At 39.2% G+C, this 26,275-nt stretch overlaps 1 protein-coding gene across 1 annotated transcript; it reads right to left on the bottom strand.

Moving 5' to 3' along the window:
- Positions 1-346: 346 nt before the first annotated feature.
- On the bottom strand, positions 347-25,919 carry LOC143025217 (uncharacterized). The gene is made up of 15 exons (XM_076184680.1): positions 25,814-25,919; positions 23,616-23,680; positions 22,918-22,984; positions 22,583-22,759; positions 21,112-21,231; positions 16,149-16,277; positions 15,694-15,885; positions 14,244-14,382; positions 13,215-13,357; positions 7,304-7,527; positions 5,918-6,115; positions 4,793-4,924; positions 2,099-2,269; positions 1,389-1,457; positions 347-496 (listed from the first exon to the last, which is right to left on the bottom strand). Exons 2-15 carry the CDS (start codon positions 23,663-23,665, stop codon positions 430-432), a joined length of 1,878 nt encoding a protein of 625 aa, XP_076040795.1. The 5' UTR covers positions 23,666-23,680; positions 25,814-25,919; the 3' UTR covers positions 347-429.
- Positions 25,920-26,275: the final 356 nt, after the last annotated feature.

Below are 26,275 nucleotides of genomic sequence, written 5' to 3'. Positions count from 1 at the left end.
GGTGGCATAGTGATTGCACACACTAAACAACAGCACCAAAAACACCGAAAACACAGCGAAAACATCGCAAACACAGCTAATTAATGTCCGTTAATGAGAGGTCTCACTGTAATCTCTAATCCTACTAATTTCTAATACTGGACAAACTTCAGAATATAACAGATCTGTGGTATTTTCATCAGCTATAACGGATCTTCAGATATAAAGACAGACCTGTCCCCATATCATCTGCTATATTGAGGGTTTGTATGTATTTTTGAGGTTGGGTTTAATTTTTTTTTTTTTTTTTTTTTTTAGTTCTATGGTTATCTTTATTGGAAAGTAGTTGTTTGTGGATGTAGCGAAGGTTAGCACATCAAAATTTCTGGAGAAGTCACCTATTGTGTTGGGTATTCATAAAGTTGGTCTTCTGGTTCCTCTTTGATGTCCTTAACGAACTGTTTTGATGCATACATATGGAGCAATTTGAGGTCCTGATTCAAGCTGCACATGACCACTAGGATAATAAAATGAAGGGTGTTCTTGTAATCTTCAGTATATTCAACAATTTGTATCTACTTCAAAACAAGTATGGAACTCAGTTTGTTCTGAACTGCAATAACATTGAAATTGATCAAATTAAGTTTTGAACAACAGCTTTATGAAAAAAAAACTACAACTTCTGAAAGACTTTCTTTGGTATAACTTAAATCTATCAACATGGAATTAAATCTTTTTTTTTTATAAAAAATACAAATCAACATAAAATATTTAAGATTATACAAATTGTATGATTCAGACGATCAATCCAATGCTCTGACAACATTTAATATTTGAACAAAACTGATGTGATACAATCTGATCTATCATTCAATAACAATTATTCATGAATAGAGTGAGCTTAAAACATGTCAATTCTCAACTTTTCACCAGTTATATTTGTGCTCTACCACCCTTGATCCTGTGAACACCACAAACAGCCCCGTTCACACCAATGAAACAGTAAAAACAAATCACAGTTATATCAAATATACCAATAGATGGACAAAGCTGCCTCTAATTTAAGTTATGAAGTGTAATATGAAAAAAAAAAATCAGGCTCTACACCATACATAAATCTATGGTTATCTATTTTATCATCAACCTTTACTTTTACTGTCCACCACTTGGCAACTGATTTTCATTTGTCAATACTTTGCAGAGCTGCAAATGAACCCATATCCTGCCTTTGATTTCTTCTCCCTGACTAGAGTGCACGTACATTCCAGATTTGTAAATTCATTTGGATAACAGGGTTACTATTTTAGTTGTAATTCCCTGTATTACTATCCCTACTATTTTGTGTACACCAGACACTTAGAACTAACCATACAATGGAATGGAAGGGGGTTAAATATCTTCGTATTTACCTTGTGTTTTGTCTTAATGTAGTAAATCTTTTCTCAACCTGCTTCAGGCGATTCTGCACCTCTTCAACTCTAAAATTGAAAGAACAATGTTGACTAAGGAAGTACATACATATACCAAGGGATTTTTCCCCCTTACAAGGGGGGTAGCCAAAGTCAAATGCATAAATCCTCTCCCACCCATTTCATCCCCACACTACTCCACTCCTATTCACCATCCTTCCCTCTATCTTGTCTTGGCTACATAACTCCTCTGATCACCATAACATACATACATATACCAAAGGCTCTTTCCCCCTTACATGGGGGGTAGCCATAACATACATACATACCAAAAAAGCCGTTTTCCTCTTATAATAGGGGTGGCCACGACTAAAACCCTTTCATCACCCCTCCTCCTATATTAACACCTTGTGGATGAAGGGTCATCTCTGTCAGCCACAGTACTTGAGTCAAAGGCAATATAGCGAGACAGAGTCTTCACAGCAGGATCTAAAAGTCTGAGGTAGCCTACCTATGCTGGATATTAAACACGTGAAGTATCTAAGTAAAACTGACCAATTCGATAGAGAAAGAGAAAATGATAAAGAGAGAGAAGTGAGAGAGAGAGAGAGAGAAGTGAGAGAGAGAGAGAGAGAGAGAGAGAGAGAGAGAGAGAGAGAGAGAAGAGATATGGGCAGGGGATAAATAGATAACTAACCTATAGGAATTACCTTGTCTTGTATTGCTTTTTCTGGTCTTCTGCAATAGCAAGCTGGGTAGTGGCTTGCTGTAGGGAACTTTCTAACTGACGTATTTTGGCCTTGTAATCCTCTTGCGCTGATGTCGCAAGACCCAAGTTCTCCTCGTATTCTTTCCTCTGCTCACTCAGCTGGTTCTGTAATCTGTAAAAGATAGGTCAGTTATGCTGACTGCAGGTACAGTTGAGTGTTCTGATTACAAAGGATTACATAGGCGGAGCATGCCGACAGGAGATCTATTGGTCCATATCTCAGTTGGATGCGAAAAAATCATAATAAATGAATAAATAAAAACTATAATAATGTAAATAAATAAAATACATATATAAATGCATAGGTGTAGTTGAATAGTAAACAAACAGGTAAATAGTAAATAATAAACTGACATATACATACATACATATACCAAGGCTTTTTCCCCCTTCCAAGGGAGGTAGCCAAAAAGGGAAAGGCATAAAAACACTCCCACCCATTTCATCCCTAAATACACTCCCCACCCTCCCTCTCATCTGAGCACCTCCTGGATGACGGGTCATCCCTGCACCCTGCCCACCGCCCTGGGTCAGAAGCAGTGTCGCAAGACACAGCACATCCACAGCAAGGCCGCTTCATTTAATCATATAACTAATAATAAATGAAAATCAAACAGACAAATCATAACAAAACAAAAACAAATAATATAAAATAAATTACAATCATTACAGTTCAATCTTGAAGGAGACCTATTGTCCCATGAAATCCAATGAGAGCTCTCAGTTTCACCAATAAATAACTCGGGAATGAAATTTTGTATTAATGTTTGTGTCACATTCAAGTTAAACAGTGTAAGATGTGTTCTACATCTTCTGTGTGATGTTTGGGTTTGGGGCATATGGTCTGTTTATAGGCTGATATTGATATAGGTCTGTTGCTATTGCTCAGCTGTTTGTTACCTGAGTGACAGTGGGTTAGTGTAATTCTTGTGTCCCTAAGGATAGTCTTCTCTTCTGGGATTTTGTATAAGGATGCTTATTTTAAGATAGGGTTATTTAATCTATCAAGTAGTACTTCTTTTATAATTACATACAAGCATGAATACCAAAGGATGTTTCCCCCCTCATAAAGGAGTGACTAAGTGAAAAAACACACCCATCCAAAACCCATTGATTGTCCATTCCATATTAGTACCTCTGAGGGTTATCCCTGTCCCCTGCCACATTCCTTGGATTGATGGCAATGCAGTAAGGTACAGTGCTTCTGCAGCTAGAGCTGATTCACATCCACCATTGCATTATATGAAGAACCTCTCTTTCCTCATTTATAAAAAGTATCTATAAAGCCGGTGAGAAGAATATCCCTTTAGTGCATGTCGTCTTTCGTTCATTTATAACATCCTTCCCATCACTCCTATCTCAGGCACTCTCCCTTCCCTGCTTGACAGGCATTCATCTAAAGCCCCTTTTCACTCCATCCATCTCAGACTTGGCCTTCCTCTTAAGTTCACCACAATCACTTCTGCTTCCTAAACTTTTTGCTAGTTCTTCTTCACTCATTCTTTCCAGGGCCATTTTTAAGCCTATTTGACTGATCTGATCAAATTTGGCCCTGCATGGAAGTGTCTGAGCCCAGGTCTTGAGCAGAAAACAATGTGACAGACTTAATTTAATCAGGTAAGGAAATCAAAACACTGTAGGCCTTATGATGATGATGATATGGTTTAAAGTCACACACTCCCCCCTATTGGGAGGCTAGGATGGTGCCCCTCACAGAGGACTTTGTAGCATGGAATTTAATAAACCATGCCCTTGGTTCAACTTCACCAGTGGCAGGATTCGAACCGCCCTCACCTTGACCTTCGCCGCAAGTAACGACGCCCTAACCCATTCAGCCAGCAAGCTTCCCTGTAAGCCTTACAAACTGGTTAAAACCAGTGCACTACATGAAAATAAAAAATAAATTTCAAACTTTTGTAGAGCACAGGCTCTGCTATCAATTAGGCCCCACAATTTTTAACACTGGTCCCGATTCTTCCCATGTACCCAAACCACCTTAGCAATCTTTGATCTCACCTATCTGAATTCCATCCCTATTCTCTGTCTCACCTCTACGTTTTTCACTCTCCATTTCTGTAACAACTTCTCAAAAATCTCATCTCTAAAACATTCAGACTATGGAACAAAACATTTCTTCTTATGAAAAAATACTCTATATACCAAGAGCTTTTTCCCCCTTATATGGGAGGTAGCCAAGTCAAAAGGCACGTACTTATTCCCACCCATTCCACCACCCTTTCCCCCCCTCATCTTAGCTCCTCATGGATGATGGGCATCTCTGTATCCCATTATATACATACATACATATACCAAAGGCTTTTTTCCCCCTTACAAGGGAGGTAGCCAAAAAGAAAAAGGCATAAAAACCATTCCCACCCATTCCATCCCTAAATACATTCCACTCCCCTCCACCCTCTACCCTCCCTCTTATCTTGGCACCTCCTGGATGATGGGTCATCCCTGCATCTTGCCCACTGCCCTGGGTCAGAGGCAGTGTCACAAGACAGCACATCCACAGCAAGGCCGCTTCATTAAATCGGCAATACAATACTAAAGTATTTCATACATTCAGGTTCTTCAACAAAGATTAGCTTCAAGTGGGAACTAAATAAGGAAACAATTAGAGGATCTTTACTTTGAATTATTTTCCTGCAGGCTTTCCAAGTTGGTGAAAAGTTGCGACACAGCTAATTCGTGACTCTCTTCCTGTTTCTCTAGGCGGAAATTTAGGCTCCTCTCCACTTCCTCTGCTTCTTCTATTTTCTGTCTGCTCTCACAAGATTTTGTGAGATTAGGAAAAAATAAATTCATTAATGAAATGATACTGAGTATATGTGGTATAAAAGAGAGAATGAGAGAGAGAGAGAGAGAGAGAGCAATGTTGCTTTAAACCATGAGACAATCATACATACATACATACATATACCAAGGCTTTTTCCCCCTTTCAAGGGAGGTAGCCAAAAAGGGAAAGGCATAAAAACACTCCCACCCATTTCATCCATAAATACACTCCACACCCCTCCCACCCTCCCTCTCATCTGAGCACCTCCTGGATGACAGGTCATCCCTGCACCTTGCCCACTGCCCTGGGTCAGAAGCAGTGTCGCAAGACACAGTGCATCCACAGCAAGGCCGCTTCATTTAATCAGCGACCCCCCCTCTCCGTCCCCCTTTGCATATAAGGAGAGGACGGGGAGAAATCCCTTCGGGCTGCGTCAAAATTTGCTCACACATACTACCTCACCCCCCATCCCCCGCCCATTCCTCCTCATGCAATCACATCATCATCCATATACAACCATTCTCCACTCACCTCTGTCTTCCGTCCTCTCCCTTCCTTCCTCAACAGACATTCCCCTCTTCCCCAAAGCCCCCTTCACCCCATCATCCACCTCATCCTAGGACGTCCCCTCATGTTCACTCCCTCCACATCTGCCTTCCATACCTCTTTTACTAGTCTTTCTTCACTCATTCTTTCCATGTGTCCAAACCATCCTAATATTCTTTCATCAACCCTATCTCCCAGCTCCTTTTTCACCCCTGTTCTCCTCCTCACCTCCTCATTTCTCACTCTATCTAGCCTAGTAACCCCCATCATACTTCTCAGACACCTCATCTCAAACACATTCAAACTCCTTCTCTCTTCTTCTCTTATGTTCCACGTTTCTGCCCCATACAGTGCTGCCCCATACATGAGACAATCACATCTTATATATCCATAGATTTGAGGATTGAGAAGTAAACATGCACATTATCTTACCTTATCTGTCGTTGTAGAGTTCTCTCTTTCTCAGTAAAGTTGTTTACTGTTTCTTTCAGTGACCTGTCCAAATAATCCTTTTCCCTCACTATTTCAATGTATTGTCTACCCATCACCTGTGATTGGTCACGTACAACAGCCAATCGTTCTTCCAGTTGTTGGATGCGATGTGCTAGTTCTTCATTTTGACTCGAATAACTGTTGTGAAAAATGAAACGATAAATAATATAAGAACCCGTTCAAAATGTTACGTGAAATCCTGATTATTCTTCACTCGTTAATCAGTTTCCAAATGCTTAAGGGTTCATGACATGATGTCCATCTTCATTACATGCATTTGATAACTGGATATCAAAAGAAATGCCAACTATTAGTACGACATTTCACGTGTAAAAGTTTGATCAAGTACTAACAAAGTCTGTCCTCATATGGCAGCATTTCCCAACCTGGGGTGCTGAAATCAATTATACAGGGTGCTGGGAGGTGATGCACACAAAAATCATATTAATATATGTATCATTGATTACCTAGTTGTGCATATTTGACCTTTTCCATGCTGTTTTATTTTTCTAGGGTGTTCTTATTTCTTCTACAAACAATATTGTCAATTTGTTTCAGTTCTAAGGAATCAAGAAAATAAATCATCAAACAGTACACTTCACTTTCTTTTATCCTTCTAATAACAGGATAGGGGTGTTGGACTGCTTAGACATGACAACAGGGGGTGCTATGGTCGGAAAAGGCTGGGAAACGCTGTCATATGGTGTTCCTTTTGATACACTCATTGCCAATTGATATATACAGTATAGATAAACAACCTATCAATAGTTATCTGGTCTGCGATGAGACCACATGAAAAGAGGAAGGAAAAGCTGAGTAAAATGTACTTATTTATCATTATATTATTCTTGAACAGAAATTGACACATGCTGAAGGGATTTCTCATCATCTCTTTTTTTTTAATTCGAGGGGATGAGAAGGAAGGGTCACTGTTTAAATGAAGTGGTGGACACTACTATGGACGTGTTGTGTCCTCTGTATTACTTATGACTCAGGTACATAAGAACATAGGAATGAAGGAGACTGCAAGAGACCATAAGGCCTACACTAGGCAGTGGGCAGGAGACAGAGATGAACCTTCATCCAAGAGGAGCTAAGTTGAGGGGGAAACAAGGAGCGGTGGATAGGAGTAGAATGAGCAGAAGTGAAATGGGTGGGAGTGGGTGCATGCCTAGGTTGGCTACCCCCCTTATAAGGGGGAGGGGGGGAAGAGACCCTTGCTATATAGATAGATACATAGATTTTTTTTTTTTTTTTTTTTTTTTTTTTTCAAGGTACCACTACCTCCTCTATTTTTCTTAGCCCTATTAATCTGAAAAAACTCACTGTTTCCTGCTCTTTTCATGCTGGGTTATCAGTGTCTCCTTTTCCAGAGTTAAAAGAGATATTCGCGACTCCAAATCACTTATTCTCTTCAGGAACAAAACCGACCCTTGCTCGCTTTCTTGCTGGATTCCCTGAAGTTCCGTTTGTAGTCTCTCCACCTCTGCCTCGGCCTTCTTCAAGTCTCGGTAACACTTTTCGCACTCCAAAGTCTTCTTGTTCGTTTCCTGATAATTAAAGAATTACGATATTACAACGAGGACAAAAGCTTCAACAGCGCACAGTGGCATTTAACCTATCTTCTTGATCTGGGAACTTCTTCCATGCATACACCTAATCTATCTCTAGTGTCTAGGTAGACGATATCTATCTTCAATGGATCCATACACAATCAATCTGTTACCCCTGGTCCCTCTTGGGGAAGACCCATGGAATCACAGTCAAAACACATAGCAGCAATCATGGGAACGAGTACTGTACAGCACTTGGATGTCAAAAAAAAAAAAAAAAAAAAAAAAAAAAAAAAAAAAAAATATATATATATATATATATATATATATATCATATATATATATATATATCATATATATATATTATATATATATATATATATGCCTCTGACCCAGGGTTGTGGACAAGGTGCAGGGATGACCTGTCATCCAGGAGGTGCTAAGATAAGAGGGAGGGTGGAGTGTGTTCAGGGATGGAGTGGGTGGGAATGATTTTATGCCTTTTTCTTTTTGGCTACCTCCCTGGTAAGGGGGAAAAAGCTTTGGTATATGTATGTGGTGGGGGAAAAGAATACTGCCACCAAGTTTTCCCACTTGGATCGTAAGAGGCGAGAAGAAAGGGACGGGGAGAGGGACTAGGCATCCTTCTCCCTGTAGCCCCACGGGGCACACATCCTAAATCGAAAAGAAAAGGCATAAGGGGTGCTGGCGGGCCTCGGGCCAGCACCCTAAGGTTTGGGTCTTTTAATGTGCGTGGATGTGGTACAGATGAGAGTAAAAGGGAAGAGATAGGTAGTATGTTTGTGAGAAGAAAGTTGGATGTGTTGGCTTTGAGTGAAACTAAGTTGAAAGGGAAGGGTGAGTGTATGTTTGGGAGTGTAAGTGGGAGGTTATCAGGAGTGAAGAGAGGGCGAGGGAGGGAAGGGGTGGCTATTCTTGTAAGTGAGGAGATAGGTAAAGGGGTAGTGGAGTGGAAGGAGGTTTCCTCAAGGATAATGTGGATGAAGGTGAAACTGGGAAAGGAGATGTGGGTCTTTGTAAGTGCATATGGGCCGGGCAGTGAGAAGAGTGTAGAAGAAAGGGAGGCCTTTTGGATAGATTTAAATGAGTGCATAGAGGTTGTAGGAAGAAATGTCAATGTAATAGTACTGGGAGACCTTAATGCTAGAGTGGGAAATGGTCCAATCGATGGAGTGGTTGGGAAGTGTGGAGTTCCAGGAAAGAATCGTAGTGGAGAGTTGATGGTGGAAATGTGTCTAGAAAGAGAGTTGATGATAGCAAATACAGTGTTTCGGAAGAAAGTCAAGCATAAGTACACATGGGAGAGGGTGGTGGAGGGAAGGGTGGTAGATAGAGCGCTAATGGATTATGTAGTGGTAAATAGGATTATGATAGGAAGAGTTAAGGATGTACATGTGCTAAGGGGAGAGGGTGGGGGAATATCAGATCATTTTTTGGTGGAAGGTAAGTTGAGAGTGGAGGATAGATGGAGAAGGAGGAAAGGGACAAAAGGTAGGGAGGTTCTTAGAGTGAACTCCTTGAATGAAAAGGAAAAGGAGAAGGAGTACGAAAAGAAGCTGAAGGAGGAGTGGGAGGGAGTAAAGGATAGAGCAGAGATGGGTGTGGAGGAGGAATGGGGATGGTTCAAGGAGGGAGTCTTAAAGTGTGCAAGGATGGTGTGTGGAACAAGAAGGACAGGGGGAAATAGAAGAAAGGGTAGTGAATGGTGGGATGAGGAAACAAAGAAGGTTGTAGAAGAGAAGAAGCGAGCATTCACAGATTGGTTACAAAAGAGGACAGGGGAGTCATATGAGAGGTACAAAGAAAAGAAAAGAGAAGTAAAGCAAAAGGTAAAGGAGGCAAAGAGGAGAGCAGATGTGAAATGGGGTAGGAGTATGACAGAAAATTTTGAAAGTAATAAAAAGATGTTTTGGAAAGAAATTAAGAGAGGAAGAGGAGGCGAATCAAGTAGGGAAGAAAAGGTAAAAGGTACAGATGGAGAGTTGATAATGGAAGAGATGGCAGTGAGGGGAAGATGGGCAGAATATTTTAGGGAGTTGCTAAATGTGAAGGAGGATAGGGAAGGAAAGATAGCTGCAGTGGGAAATACGAAGAAAATGAGAGTGATGAGTGAGGAGAACGGAGGAGAAATAAGGAAGGATGAGGTGAAGGCAGTTGTAAAGATGATGAAAGCAGGTAAGGCACCTGGTCTGGATGGATGTCATGCAGAATGTCTGAAAAAGGGAGGTTCAGTGATGGTGGACTGGTTGGTGAGATTATTTAATGTTTGCTGGAGAGAGGGTAAAGTACCGGAGGACTGGAGTAGTGCCTGTATAGTTCCTCTTTACAAGGGAAAAGGGGACAAGTGTGAATGTAGTAATTTCAGAGGGATTAGCCTGTTGAGTGTAGTAGGGAAGGCTTATGGGAGAATCTTAATTGAGAGGATTAGGAGAGGAACAGAAGGAGTAATTGGTGAGGAACAGTGTGGATTTAGGACGGGTAGAGGTTGTGTAGATCAGATCTTTGTGGTAAGACAGATATGTGAGAAAGCTATAGGAAAGGGGAAGGATATTTTTTGGGCTTTTATGGATCTGGAAAAGGCTTATGATAGGGTAGACAGAAAGGCACTGTGGGAGGTTATGCAGATTTATGGGATAGGAGGAAAGCTTTTGGGAGCTGTCAAGAGTTTTTATGTGAGTAGTAGAGCATGTGTTAGGATTGGAAATGGAGAGAGTGAGTGGTTTGAAGTAAAGGTGGGACTTCGTCAAGGATGCGTTATGTCGCCCTGGCTGTTCAACTTATACATGGATGGGGTGGTGCGAGAGGTGAATGCTAGGGTAGTGAGTCAGGGATTGGAGATGGTTAAAGAAAATGGAGAAAAGTGGGAGGTGAGCCAGCTGTTGTTTGCGGACGACACTGCGCTTGTGGCAGGGTCAGAGGAGGGATTGAGGAAGCTGGTGGCAGAGTTTGGGAGAGTATGTGATAGAAGAAAGCTAAAGATAAATGTGGGTAAAAGTAAGGTGATGAGATGTACAAGGGGTGAAAGTGGCAGTAGACTGGAAGTGAACATTAAGGGAGAGCGACTGGAGGAAGTGGATAGTTTTAGATACTTGGGTGCAAGTGTAGCAGGAAAAGGTGGAGTGAAGGTGGAGGTAGAATGTAGATTGAGAGAAGCGAGTAAATGCCTTGGTGGTTTAAAGAGTGTAATGAGAAATAGACATTTGGGAATGGATGCGAAGAGGAGACTGTATGAAGGAGTGATTGTGCCAACAGCACTGTATGGGGCAGAAACGTGGAACATAAGAGAAGAAGAGAGAAGGAGTTTGAATGTGTTTGAGATGAGGTGTCTGAGAAGTATGGTGGGGGTTACTAGGCTAGATAGAGTGAGAAATGAGGAGGTGAGGAGGAGAACAGGGGTGAAAAAGGATTTGGGAGAGAGGGTTGATGAAAGAATATTAGGATGGTTTGGACACATGGAAAGAATGAGTGACGAAAGACTAGTAAAAGAGGTATGGAAGGCAGATGTGGAGGGAGTGAACATGAGGGGACGTCCTAGGATGAGGTGGATGGATGGGGTGAAGGGGGCTTTGGGGAAGAGGGGAATGTCTGTTGAGGAAGGAAGGGAGAGGACGGAAGACAGAGGTGAGTGGAGAATGGTTGTGTATGGATGATGTTGTGACGACATGAGGAGGAATAGGCGGGGGGGTGGGGGGTGGGGTAGTATGTGTGAGTAAATTTTGACGCAGCCCAAAGGGATTTCTCCCCGTCCTCTCCTTATATGCAAAGGGGGACGGAGAGGGGGGGTCGCCGATTAAATGAAGCGGCCTTGCTGTGGATGTACTGTGTCTTGCGACACTGCTTCTGACCCAGGGCGGTGGGCAGGGTTCAGGGTTGACCCGTCATCCAGGAGGTGCTCAGATGAGAGGAAGGGTGGGAGGGGTGTGGAGTGTATTTAGGGATGAAATGGGTGGGAGTGTTTTTATGCCTTTCCTTTTGTGGCTACCTCCCTTGGAAGGGGGAAAAAGCCTTGGTATATGTATGTATGTATGTATATGTATGTATGTATTTTCCATATACCTTATTATAGATTTGTGTTCCTTAGAAAGGAAATTTATGACTTGGCTGTATGTAGTCATATTAGCTAGATTGTGATTTTGGGTTCAAGACCCTTCTTCAGTAGCTATAGGGATGTTCTTTCTTATCCGGATAAGAATTAATCTGAGGAGTCTAGTTAAAATTCTAAGTTTTATACTAGAGTTTCTTACTTGCTAATCATTTTGGGGGAGGTCACCAGGTATTTCGGGTGGTGACGAAATGTCACATGTGCTGGAGAGCCTCCGGGTTCGTGTTGTGGCGGAATGTGGCATGCTTGTGGTTATAGCGTTTTGTCTCATATTTGCACTAGTGGTGTTTTGTCTCGTATTGGCGTTTGTGGTGTTATGTCTCATGTTTGTATTTGTAATGGTTTGTTTCATGCTTGGAAGGGCTCTAAGGTCATCTGCTTGTATATCTAGATTTGGGCTTAACTCTTTAATATACAATGCTTCTAAAATTGGGCGGTGTCTATTGTCAGTACATAAATCCAAGATCTCAATGTTTTTCTCTAGTGTCTCTCTTGCTAGTGTTATGCCATGGGCTTCTCTTAAGTGATTTTTAGGGGCTCCAGATGTCAAGTGGTATGAGAGGCGACATGATAACCTCATTGTCGTCATGCCAATATAGGTGGATGGGAGGGCTTCACAGTTCCATACATGACTTTAAGAACAAACTAGATGTTGCAAGATACAAAGACGGGACACTAAGAGCATAGCTCCTCTTCCCGTAGAATACAACTAGGTAAATACACATACACACATACATCTATATATGTATACCAAAGGTACCCTCTTATAAGGGAGGTAGCAAAGTAAAAATACAAATACCCACTCCCATCCACCCCCTTTTCCTTCTCATCTTAGCTCCTCCTGGATGATGGATCATCCCTATATTCCATCCACCGCCCTGGGTCAGAAGCAATGCAGCAAGAGAAAGCACATCCACAGCAAGGGCACTTCACTCAATCAGTGACCCCCCTCTCTGTCTCCTCATGTGGAATAAGTGAAGACAGGGAGAAATCCCTTTGGGCTGTGTCAAAATAGCATTCACACATAACCAATCTCTATTCCCCTAATACCCTGCCCCCTCCCATACTTGCATCACAGTATCATCTATACACAGCCATTCTCCACTTGCCCCTGTCTCTTGCCTTCTCACTTCCTTGCTCAACAGACAGTCCCCTCTTGCTCAAAGCCCTTTTCACCCCATCCATCCATCTCATCCTCAGTTGTCCCCTCATATTCACTCCATCCACCTCTGCCTTCCACACCTCTTTTACTAATCTTTCTTCACTCATTCTTTCCATGTGTCCAAACCATCCCAATACTCTTTCATCAGTCCTATCTGCCATCTATATATATATACATATATATATATATATATATATATATATATATATAAATGTGTGTGTGTGTGTGTGTTTAGCAGTGGAATTCATGTACATTCTTTTAAGGTGTCACTCTGTAAAGCTCACTGCAACACATGCTGCTTTGGTCAAGAACCACCCTTATAAGGGAGAGAAGATTTTTTTTTTCTTGGGGGGTTATATATGTCCATCTAAGTTCATAAATATTAACACTGATAGGTACCATTTCTAATTTCAAGATTTCCTGTGAAAGACTCTTAATGCTGTTGTTGTAGTCGTCTTTGATCTTAGAAACCTCTGCCTTGGTCTTCTGTCCAGCTTCTTCCATCACTCCGTTCACCGAGCCTTCGAGTCGCCGTATTTCATCTGAAAGTAGAGCTGTCAATGGCGTTCTGCTCTTAAAAATGACCCGGTAATCCATTAACCTCTTCCATATGATGATGCCTACGTAGGCATCACGAGGATGCTGAAGTTGGTGTACTGATTATATTTATTTTGGAGTTGTGGATGAGTGACCCCCAAATTCTGTGAACTGCTTTGATCATGTTTTTTGTTTATTACTGCCAAGATAAGAGGGAAGGAAGAGTGTAGAGGGAAGTTGAGTATGTAGAGGATGGAATGGGTGGAAGTGGTTTCTATGTCTTTTCTTTTTGGCTACCTCCCTTGTAAGGGGGGAAAAAAGCCTTTGGTACATGTATGTATGTACCACTCAGAGTGAAAAAGAGCGAGTAAATCAACAGTGACTTTATACTTTATAAAGTGAGTACTGTGATGCATCATTGTACATAAGGCATCCGATGCTATGTGCGAGAATAAGACTCGTATTGAAGAGGTTAATTGTTCATCCTAGATCTCTCTTGTAGGAGACCCGCAGCCCCATGGTAACCAATAACAGCTGCTACATAAACACATGTGTCACTCAAGGAAGATACGGATTGTGTTGTTGTCCATGTAGCATGAACGGAGTTACATAGGATAAGGTGTTTGGTGCCTTCTGTGTGGTGATTTTATCTTGGGCAATTTGAGACTGTAGCCAAACCTATTCTGTATTGGTAATGCTTTGATCCTGGGTAATGATTTGAAGACAATCATGCAAATGTGGTTCTTGGTTGTTGCGGGAGGGATTTCTAGGTTGTACTAATCAATCAAAGTCTCCATCTCTTCACCATGATGTCTCACCCCCCCCCCCCAAAAAAAAAAAAAAAAAAAAAAAAGAGAGAGAGAGAGAGAGAACTCTCTTTTGATTTCTTACTCTGAGCATGTTTCTCCCTTAACAGGGCCGCATCTTTCTCAGCCACAGCATCTTCGGCAACACGTATGCTATCCATCATATAAATCTCTGCTTCCTTCAACTTCTCTTGGAGAGCAATGACAACAGAGTTCAGTCGAGCCTGAAAAGAAACAGGACACTTCTATACTATTCTTGCCTTCAACTAAAAAATTATTATACATACATACATATACCAAAGGCCTTTTCCCCCTTACAAGGGAGGTAGCCAAAAAACATACATACATATATACATTTACCAAAGGCTTTTACCCCTTATAAGGGAGGTAGCCAAAAAACAAAGGCATAAAAACCACTCCCACCCATTCCATCCCTATCACACTCCACTCCCCTCCACCCTCTTCTCTCCCTCTTATCTTGGCACCTCCTGGATGACGGGTCATCCCTGCATCTTGCCCACTGCCCTGGATCAGAAGCAGTGTCACAAGACACAGCACATCCACAGCAAGGCCACTTCATTAAATTGGCAACCTGCCCTCTCTGTCCCCTCATGCAGAAATGGAGAAGACGGAGAAATCCCTTCGGGCTGTGTCAATTTATTTTTCACACATACTCCCTCACCCCCCATCCCCTACCCACTCCCTTTCATGCATCACAGCATCATCCATACACAACCATTCTCCATTCACCCCTATCTTCTGTCTTCTCCCGTCCTTCCTCAACAGACATTCCCCTCTTTCCCCATCCATCTATCTCATCCTTGGTCGCCCTCCTTATGTTCACTCTTTCTACCTCTTTTACTAATTTTTCTTCACTCATTCTTTCCATGTGTCCAAACCATCCCAATACTCTTTCATCAAAAACCAATATACTGACCTTAAACCATTCTATCTATATAAATATACCAAAAGGATTCTTTCTCCTCATAAGGGAGGTGCCCAGCCAAGACATGCACCCACCCTTCACCCAATCCCAAACCCACTTGAAACATCTAGAATACATACACATACATATACCAAAGGCTTTTTTCCCCCTTATAAGGGAGGTAGCCAAAAAACAAAGGCATAAAAACCACTCCCACCCATTCCATCCCTAACATACTCCATTCCCCTCCACCCTCTTCCCTCCCTCTTATCTTGGCACCTCTTGGATGAATAGATAGGGAAAAACGATAGGGTTGTGTGTAAACCATTTTGCCTCTTATCACCAAACACTCTATGAACCATATTTCTGTACCAAGGAGGTGTGGCATTTTCTCCTTTCTATTCTGGACACCTCATTTGCTTTCCCTTTTATCTTAGCTCCTCTTGGATGAAGGTCCATCCTTTCCTCCAGCCCACTGCCTGGGTCAGAAGCAATGCAGCAAAACACAGCAACTCTTCTACAGGGCCTGACAGCTGAAGCTGGTTAACCCCCAACTCTTCATCATGTGGTCACCCTCCCTCCTCATTCACTCAATAAACTATGATCTAACCTTTGATTTCTGCAGAACTTCTGTTTTAACCATCAATGTCTTCATGTCGTCCTTCTGTTCTTCAAATTTTCCATCTAACTTTTCAAATGAGCTCTTCATGTCTAGCATAATCTTATCCTTCTCTGCAACAGCTTTCTTAAGTGCACTAATTTCATATATATATTGTTCATCCCGTTCCTCAAGCTGGGTAAGCTGTGAATTAAAATATATATAAAATTGAAATATTCACATATCAGAAAATCCTTGTTCATCTGAATACATCTGATTTTTTTTAAGTGAACATTACTTTTATTTATAGGAAACACTTCAGCTCAGGAACTATCCAAATAATTTAAATGGTGAAAGACGAAGAAGAAATCAGGGCATTCTTAGTTTATGAGTACAGGAAAAAGTTGAAATAATAGTGACTTGAGGTATGTATTATGAGGACATGAAAACAAAAATTAATTCCTAACCTTTTTTGAGAGAATGATAATTTCCTTTTCAGCATCCACTTTGGCTTCATCGACTGAAATTAATTCGCTGCGTAGTCTCTGGGTCTCTTCTTCCAAAGCTGTCACGACTTTAGCATATTCCACAGGTAACTGAATAAGACAAACAAGGATTAAAAAAAACGTTATTATGAAGAATATCGCTGGATAATTCTTTGAGAATGTTAGAAGAATACATATACAACAGTACAAAAAATAACATAAATAAATTGCAGAGGATGTATGTATGTATATGTATATATCTATATATATATACATATAAAAGAGTTAGTGAAATGACTGGTGAGGACATTTACTGTGCCTATTGGTGCGGTTACACTAGTTAATGAAAAGCTTGCAGTCCAACTTTTGCATTTGTTCATCCTATATTAAGTGGTTATACGTAAGTTCAGCCTTGCTGTGTAGAGAAATTCCCGCCAATGATGTAAAAGGAGATACAGTAAGCCCCACACTCTATCCAGAAAAAAGGAATCTCATTGACAGACTCAATGGCTATGCCACTTTCTCAAATATTAATCCCAAATAAATTTGAACGACCTGCGATCTCTCAAAAATGCATATTTGATGATCTTTGCATATCTTACACACACACAGATTATTGAGCACTAGGCAGAAGATATTCATCATCAATAGAAAATGGTAATTAAAGGGCTGAATCAGAGGGAGGGAGGAGGGAGGAGGGCAGAGGGGAGTGGAATATATAGGAAATGGAATGGGTGGGAGTGATTTCTATGCCTTTTTTCTTTTTGCCCCCCCCCCCATGTAAGGGGGAAAAAGCCTTTGGTATATGTATGTATTTCTTAATACAGTTGGGATGCCTCACATTCCAAAGCGCCTCTTGTGGTCATATTTTTTCTAGTGAAGCATGGATAACTTCAGTGTTCCACTCCATCACGGCAAAAAGCGTAGATATCAACCAAATGGTGAGAAGAGTTTTCACGTGTAAGAAAAATTACTAATGTTTACAAACGACTGTTTGATTATTGCCACAATATAAATTCCATAAAATTAATTTTCTATTTCAAGATAATTTTACACTATTAAATTATTTATCTCTTATTATTAAACAAATGTACATAAATATTTTGAATATGACGTAAATATGAATACTCTTAACATACATCTTCAGTTTCTTTCCCTTGGATCCCTTCCAAAGTGTGGAGTACAATGCTATTGTGTTGGTCATCCCTAGGCTTGGATTCCAACCCATATCCTCCAGTGTTGGACAAAATCCATCCCTAGGCTTGGAATCCACCCCATCCATTGCCTAAGGGTGTACAGGTGGACTGTAGAATTGAATGCACAGTTCCATTTTTATAAGAAATTAAAAAACTGGAGTAAGATCAAAATATTCAGTGTATACTGACAACCTTTAGGCAAAATTCAGTCTTGAGTAGGATGAAAACAAGGGATGAACTTCAAACACTTGTCATATTGTCAAGTGCAATATATCATTTCACACATATATCAAACTCTTGAATGAAAATATAACTTGTAGGATGACATTAGTATATAAGACTCAAATACTAGAGTAGGATGAAAACACAAACGTTGGGATCACTGTCTTGAGTAGAATGAAAATAACAGATGACCTTCAAATGCTCTAGTTACATTGTCAAGTGCAGTAAAGCATACCACTCATATAAATTAAAAGCTAGAATAAAAATATCATGTATAGCACTACACAAATATATCAAATTAAAATGTTGAAGATGAAAATTTGAATCAAAGTGCATGACTACAATTTATGGACAAAATTTAAATCTGCTTATAGTACGATGAGAAAGACCAATGAATTTCCAACACTAATCAAACGCTATCAGTTGCAGTATGGCATCTCACATTTAAAAATCAATCGCTAGAATCAAAATGTCATGGGTAGGATGACATAATCATATGTTGGAGCAGGATGAAAATTAAATTAAAAATATATGATGGCAATATTTAGACAAAATTCAAACGCTGGGATCACAACAAAGAGTAGGATGAGAAACAGGAATTTCAGATGCTTTATATTGCCAAAATGCAGTATGGCATCCCACACACACACACATGCATATTTTATATATATATATATATATATATATATATATATATATATATATATATATATATATATATTATATATATAAAGTTAATCAAAATATCATGTGTAGGATGAAATAAAGATATGCTAAAGTAGGATGAAATTTAAATTCAAGGTGTACGATGACAATGTATTGACAAACTACTGGGTTCACAACAGTAGAATGAACATGACAGTTGAATTTCAAATGCAATATGAATTCTTGCATATCAAACCTTAGAATCAAAATATAATTTGTGGGATGACAAATGTATAAAATTCAAATGCTGGTGTATAATGAAAATTAAATTTGACGTGTATAATGACAATTTAAGGACAAAATTAAAATATTGGAATTACTGGTTCGAGTAGGATGAAAATAACTTACTAATTTTCAATAGCTCTAGTCACATGCTATTAAGAACAGTATGGCATCTCACACATATAAACCAAACACAAGAATCAAAATATGTGCAGGATGACAATTAGATTAATTTAAATGCTGGAGTGGGATGAAAATTAAGTTTGATGTACATGATGATAATTTACGGACTAAATTCAAATGTTGGAATCAGTGGTTAGAATAAGACGAAGTTTCAAATATATACATATACCAAAGGCTTTTTCCCCCTTACAAGGTGGGTAGCCAAAAAGAAAAAGGCATAAAAACCTTCCCATCCATCCCTAATACACTCCACTCCCCTCCACCTCCCTTTTATCTTGGCACCTCCTGTATGACAGGTCATCCCTGCATCTTGACCACTGCCCTGGGTCAGAGGCAGTGTCGCAAGACATAGTACATCCACAGCAAGGCCGCTTCATTAAATTGGCGACCCCCCCCTCTCCATCCCCTCATGCAGAAAAGGAGAAGACGGGGAGAAATCCCTCCGAGCTGCGTCAAATTTTTCTCACACATACTACCTCATCCCCTATCCCCCCACCCATTTCACCTCATGCATCACAACATCATCCCTATACAACCATTCTCCATTCACCCGTCTTCTGTCCTCTACCGTCCTTCCTCAACATAGTCTAGTGAAATGCTATCAAGTGCACTATGGCATTTCACATATAAATCAAACACTAGAATAAAAATATCATGTGTAGGGTGATGTAAACATACAAAATTCAAAAGCTAGAGTAGGATGAAAATTAAATTACAAGTGTACAGGGACAACTTATAGCCAAAACTCCAATGTTGGGATCATAACTAAGAGAAGGATGAAATGACAAATTTCAAATGCTGCAGTCACATGATATCAAGTATGGCATCTCACATATAGATCAAATTGTATGGCATGAAAATATAATGTGTAATATGACAGAAGTATATAAAATTCTAATGATAGACCAGGGTGAAAAGTAAATTCAATGATTACAATAACAATTTCAGGGCAAAATTCAAACACTGGGATCACTGGTTAGAATATGATGAAAATGATGGACGAATTAAAAATGCTTAGTTATACGCTATCGAGTGAAGTATGGCATCTTACACATGAATAAAATACTAGAATCAAAATGCCATGTATAGAATGACATTAATATATAAAATTCAAATGCATATGATGACTACTGACAAAATTCGAATGCTGGGATCACAATAAATAGTAGGATGAAAATGGCAGATGATAAGAGTGGGTGTAGAAAGGCTGTGTATAGATGATACAGTGATGCAAGTATGAGAGGGGACAGGAGATTGGGGGCAAGTGGGGAGTGGTTGTGTGTGTGAATGATATTAAGACAGCCTCAAGGGATTTCTCCCTGTCTTCTCTAATTCTCGCATGAAGGGATGGAGAAGGGGTCGCCGATAGAGTGATGTGACCTTGCTGTGGATGTACTGTCTTATTGTATATGTATATCATGAATAGAATATAAATAAATTTATAACACATTATATATTTGAATGAAAGAAGATGTTCTAACTAAAATGTTATAAGCTAGAATAATACAGATGCTCCTCAACTTACATTTTAGTTACGTTCCGAACGTAAGTTGAAAATGAACGTAAGTTGTTACTGTACTATACATCCGTAAATTCTATTACTGTATCTTATAAAACACCCCTAAATCATTAATTATACACATAACATTGTAAAATAATAACATTAATTTCAAATAAATTAAATTCAAGCAACATAAATTGAGATGGTGGAGGAGGAGGGGGAGGAGGAGGATGAGGCAAGGCACGTTCAGTCTGTCGTTTGTGCCATGTAAACAATGGACGCAGCGTTATGCGTAAGTATCGTTTGAACTACGGAGAGCGCGCTAAACTAAAAAATTCACTCAAAAAATTTTTTTTACAATTTTTTTTTAGTAAGTTCAAGCGTAAAATCGAAAAAACGTAAAACGAATGAACGTGAGAAGAGGAGCGTCTGTACATCATATAAAAGTGGTCTATATGAACGAGGCTGAAACATCTGATGCCAAAACATCCCAGGTCAAAATGTTTGAGGATGAAACATCCTACATCAGTGCTGCAATATGTTGAAATGGTGTTAATACATCAACTCTGGTTGTTGAGCCTTCATGTTGAAAAACTGTGCCTTGCTGCACTGCTTGTAACACAAGCAGTGAGTGGAGGGCAAGGTGACCTGTCATCTCCAGGGAGCTGAGATGTCAGGTGTGGATGAATGGGTTTTATGTATTTATGATATGCATGTGCTTGATTCAGTTACTCCCTTTAAAAGAAGGATAGGTTTCAGAACATTTCAGTGCTGAAGAAAACAAGAGAAGGAGAGAAGTATATATATATGTATAATTTAGATATATATATATATATATATATATATATATACATATATATATTATTAAAAAAAAAAAAAAAAAAAAAAAAAAAAAAAAAAAAAACTGAACACTTACAGTGGATGTGGGTGGCCCTGAGAGAGCGTGACTTATTCCTCCTCTTCTCTGCAGTTCCTGCTGGAGACGTTGGACTTCAATGACATGCTGGTTTTTCTCTTTCTCTATCAGCTCTCTTTCCTTGAATGTAATGGGAGTTGTTTAAAATATATACATATATCACTGTCCAGTAATGTCGTTACACATTAGTAATTGCACTAAAAACCCACTATTATCTTTTCTTAAATCCAAATAATAGTGGGTTTTTAGTGCATATACATATATGCACACATATATTATCTTTGCATTCTGCTACCCTGTTTAAATCTTTTCTTTAAGCCTTCTGTGGCAACACCTCTTTAGTGTGTTATTGTCCCAAAGGTTAGAAAAGCTATTTATTTGTGACAAAATATTAAATATACAGCAGGTGTAAATTTCTTCTGTGGGAGGTGAGCCAGCTGTTGTTTGCTGACGACACTGCGTTTGTGGCAGGATCGGAGGAGGGATTGAGGAAGTTGGTGACAGAGTTTGGGAGAGTGTGTGATAGAAGAAAGCTGAAGATACATGTGGGTAAAAGTAAGGTGATGAGATGTACAAGGGGTGAAAGTGGCAGCAGACTGGAAGTAAGCATCAAGGGAGAGCGACTGGAGGAAGTGGATAGTTTTAGATACTTGGGTGCAAATGTGGCAGGAAAAGGTGGAGTGGAGGTGGGGGTAGAATGTAGATTGAGAGAAGTGAGTAAATACCTTGGTGGATTAAAAAGTGTAATGAGGAATTGACATTTGGGAATGGATGCTAAGAGGAGACTGTATGAAGGAGTGATTGTGCCAACAGCACTGTATGGGGCAGAAACATGGAACATAAGAGAGGAAGAGAGGAGGAGTTTGAATGTGTTTGAGATGAGGTGTCTGAGAAGGATGATGGGGGTTACTAGGCTAGAGTGAGAAATGAGGAGGTGAGGAGGAGAACAGGGGTGGAAAGGGAGTTGGGAGATAGGGTTGATGAAAGAGTATTAGGATGGTTTGGACACATGGAAGGAATGAGTGAAGAGTAGTGAAAGAGGTATGGAAGGCAGATGTGGAGGGAGTGAACATGAAGGGATGTCCTAGGATGAGATGGATGGATGGGGTGAAGGGGGCTTTGGGGAAGAGGGGAATGTCTATTGAGAAGGACGAGAGAGGACAGAAGACAGGGGTGAATGGAGAATGGTTGTATATGGATGATGTGATGAATGAGGTGGAATGGGTGGGGGGATGAGGGTGAGGTAGTATGTGTGAGCAAAATTTGACGCAGCCCGATCCAGGGCAGTGGACAAGGTGCAGGGATGACCCGTCATCCAGGAGGTGCTAAGATGAGAGGGACAGCATTTGTTGAACATCTTAAAGCTAACCTTGACAGCATTTGCTCATGATCTTAAAACTAACCTTGACTGCATTTGCTCAAGATCTTAAAACTAACCTTGACTGCATTTACTCAAGATCTTAAAACTAACCTTGACTGCATTTGCTAAAGATCTTCTAAGACCTTCAGCCTCCTCAAGCCCTGCTTGTGCTGTGAGATTTTCTAAGTCTGCTGTCAAACGAGTTAGTTGAGACTGATTTTGTTTATTTGTACTAAGGAATTCTTCTTGCAGTCTTGATATTTCATCTTGTAGAGCTTCAATAGTATCCTGTATAAAACCAGTTTTAAATTTCATAAACACTAAGGGGATTAAAGTCTGATAAAACAATTTAAAAGAGGCTGATAATTAGTAACTATATCAAATACATTTAACATACTTTTTTTTTGCATATGCGAAAACTTATTTCAAAGATAAATGCAAAATACCTGTTGCTTTCTGATTAGCGATGATTGCTTTGTGATGGTTTCCTCATATTCTTTTAGCAGTGACTCCCTATTATTGACACAACATTAGTATAAGAATCCCTTGGCATATAGATTGTTACTATAAACTAGATTATCAAGTACAGCACAAATATTCATCGAATTGAACTTCTGATTTTGTTTCATTTACAACTTTACCAACAAAACGGTTAACCACTTCGGTACAATGATGCCTACATAGGTGTCATGAGGCGTGAGTGGGTACACAAGGATGCTAGCGTCAGTGTCTTGATTATATATATTTTTTGTAGTTGTACATGAGTTACCCCCAGATTCTATGAACTGGTTTGATCACAATTTCTGTGTTTATCATTATTCAGAGTAAAAGAGAACAAGTAATACAGCAGTGACTTTATATTTTATAATGCGAATAGTGTGATGAATCGTACGTATGGCAGCTGGTGCTGTGTGTAAGAATTTGACTCATACTGAAGTAGTTAACCAGATAAATTCACCAATAAAAAAAATAAAAAAAAATAAATAAAATTGACATTTATTCCTGAAGCAAGTGATAATTTTATATTACTGTAATCAAGCCATGACACAAATTGTCTAAAACAGAGATTACTACATTACAAAATTATATTAAAACAACCTTAACAGTAAAGAAAGGAAAAATGTCAAACTGATGAAGATCTTACCTTTCTAGAGACATTGCTGCAGGAGCAATCCTTGATGACCCACTGAACATTTCCTTGGAGTAGTGCTAAAGTTCACAACATGCACACTTATCAATCACTTCATATATAAACATTTCCACAACATTCTTTTGTTTAGTAGGGTCCTGTAACAACCAGTAGTTGATGAAAATAAAATATAGTTGTTCAAACATTTTATAAAGTTAAAATTAATTAATAAAATCTATGTGGTGATTTAATTACTTAAGTACCTGATGAAGGATGGATCTCTATAGAAAGTCTTGTATACTGTATATGTATCAGCAAACTCTTGTAACTATAACCATTCTATATGAAATACAATCCCAAGGCCAAGAACACTATAGATATCACTGCAATGATCTTAATGATAAATCACAACCGAGTTCCTCTGAGCTCATTCCAATAAACAATTCAGAACTTCACTCATGCAATAAATACTGAGAATACTAATTCTTAGATAGGATTAGAATAGATAATCCGAGTTAGGTTAACCTGGTGAATGTCAAGTCTACAGATGGTGATTGCCCTTCACCTGTGCACAATACCAGGCATTTATATTCTTGTAAATCAACCAATGATAATATTAGAATTAAATTTAATCTGTGTGAGTAAATGTGAGGGTATTTTCTTAGAGGTGCCCACCTACACAATATAGCAACAGATAACTAAACATTCATTTTGTACATTATAATACATCAATATATGTTTTTCTTGGCAGAAATCAATAAAAAAAAAAACTATGCTAAAAGCAAATACACTATTGAACAGAGCTGTAATGTTAGGTTTGAGATGCCATGTTGTCGTCTGTCCAGTCCTATCAATGTCAGTTTGATGATGACATTGATGCTGTGTACTGGGAGTTCTCCCAATCTAAGTGGCGTCACCATCACCATGCTACATATTTCTAATAAAGGGCTATGGAAATAAACTTCATGCTTTTCTTCAAGCTGTGAAACTCCTCTACACCCCACAGTCTGATTGGATACTAAGACCAGCCATCGACATCCCTAATGATGACAATGACCCTGATGACCTCTGGCAGTATCACATTACGAAATGCAGGTTAGGTTAGGTTTGGTTGGATTAGATGAATTTATCATACTTTAATTTCTTCGAGCTCTGCAAATATCAAAACAAAAACGGCTCCGTTCATTAATGTATCTCTTCTAGCAACTTTTTCCTCTTATTGATTTCAGCAAGGAAAATGTGGATTAAATGATTGTATTATAATTTATAGTATTAACATTTCATATTCTATTGCTATATCACATAGGTGTGCACTTCTAAAAATTTACCAATGTGAGTAACCATTACTTTACATCCTCCTCCCTGGTCTTGTGAGCAAGTAATTAGATCTACCAGTTTTTTGCAGCTCGATAACTAGTAGAAGCTGGGCTACTGAGGTACTTGGATGTTCTATTGTTAAAGTTGGGATCAATATATAGTTTTAATATGCATTGCTATATTAATATTTATGTCATTATCCCTAATATGTCAAAACCTACAATTACTGTAATCTATGGTACGTGAACACAGGTAATCAAAAATTAAAAAAATTCTTTTCATCAAACGAATACAAATAAAATGGCCAGCATACATACATAGAGCACAAATAAATATCTTAAATTTTGCTAGTATTCAATATTTTGAAATCATGGCTCACGATAATACCTTTGAGGGTTAAAAGGGGGTACAATCCTTGCTAGCATTAGTGATATTAACATAATGATAATGATGATTATGATAATCATAATGACACCCAAAGAGAAGGAGGGGGAAGGTTAAAAGGGTGAATGAGCCCTCACTACATGTTTGATTAGTTTGGATAGATAGGTCATACGCTTGGATAAGAAATTAACACGAAAAACACACTTCACTGGTCGCTACCGATGCGTTTTGAGAGAACCTGATTTTGTAGTAGACAAAGTGATATCCAAACTAGTTTACGTCGAAAACAAATGTCTGATTCATTTGAAATATTTAAAGAACATTTTCCAGTCTAAATCAAGGCGGCGCCATACTAATGCATTACTAAATGCAAATACTAAAATAGTTACCCTCAGGTGAATAAAATGGTCCAGCTTCACTTCAGCGGTAATAAAATACCCAAATATTTGAAGTTATTCCGTCATTATACACCCTTGGTGTAATTGTAACACAAAATATCGATATAATTTCACCTTTAAAACTGAAACATTGTGAAGGCTGTCACAATTTACTGGGCCTACAAAACCACTAATTATGAAATGAGACGTTAAAAGCTTAGAAACCAGCAGGGATTTATGGCAGCTACTCTACTGTCACTTTTTAAGTGTCAGCTGATTATGTTTACAAACTGAAAGCTTACTCGTTCCAACAAGAGATGACGCTGGCGATGGATTTTGGTGAACGTTTAAATCTACTTGATCACGGAAACATACACCATTGTCACAAGTGGCGATATGCATTGTAAGTTGTATTTCTATTACTTCTTAGCTATGCTATGGTGAATATTTAAAAAAGAAACATCCTATTTACACCTAATCACATCTGAGACACTTAATTAGGTATTTTGTTTTGGATAACTGCATTATTTTTTCAGCTTGGAATACAAAGCAAACAAAGCAAAAATTAATGGCAACATAAATAAGAATTATGCAAGC

This window comes from Oratosquilla oratoria, chromosome 1 (genome assembly GCF_046742065.1).
Source record: "Oratosquilla oratoria isolate Oo_2021 chromosome 1, ASM4674206v1, whole genome shotgun sequence".
Lineage (NCBI taxonomy): Eukaryota > Metazoa > Arthropoda > Malacostraca > Stomatopoda > Squillidae > Oratosquilla > Oratosquilla oratoria.
This window is presented reverse-complemented; position numbering and strand designations above follow the sequence as displayed.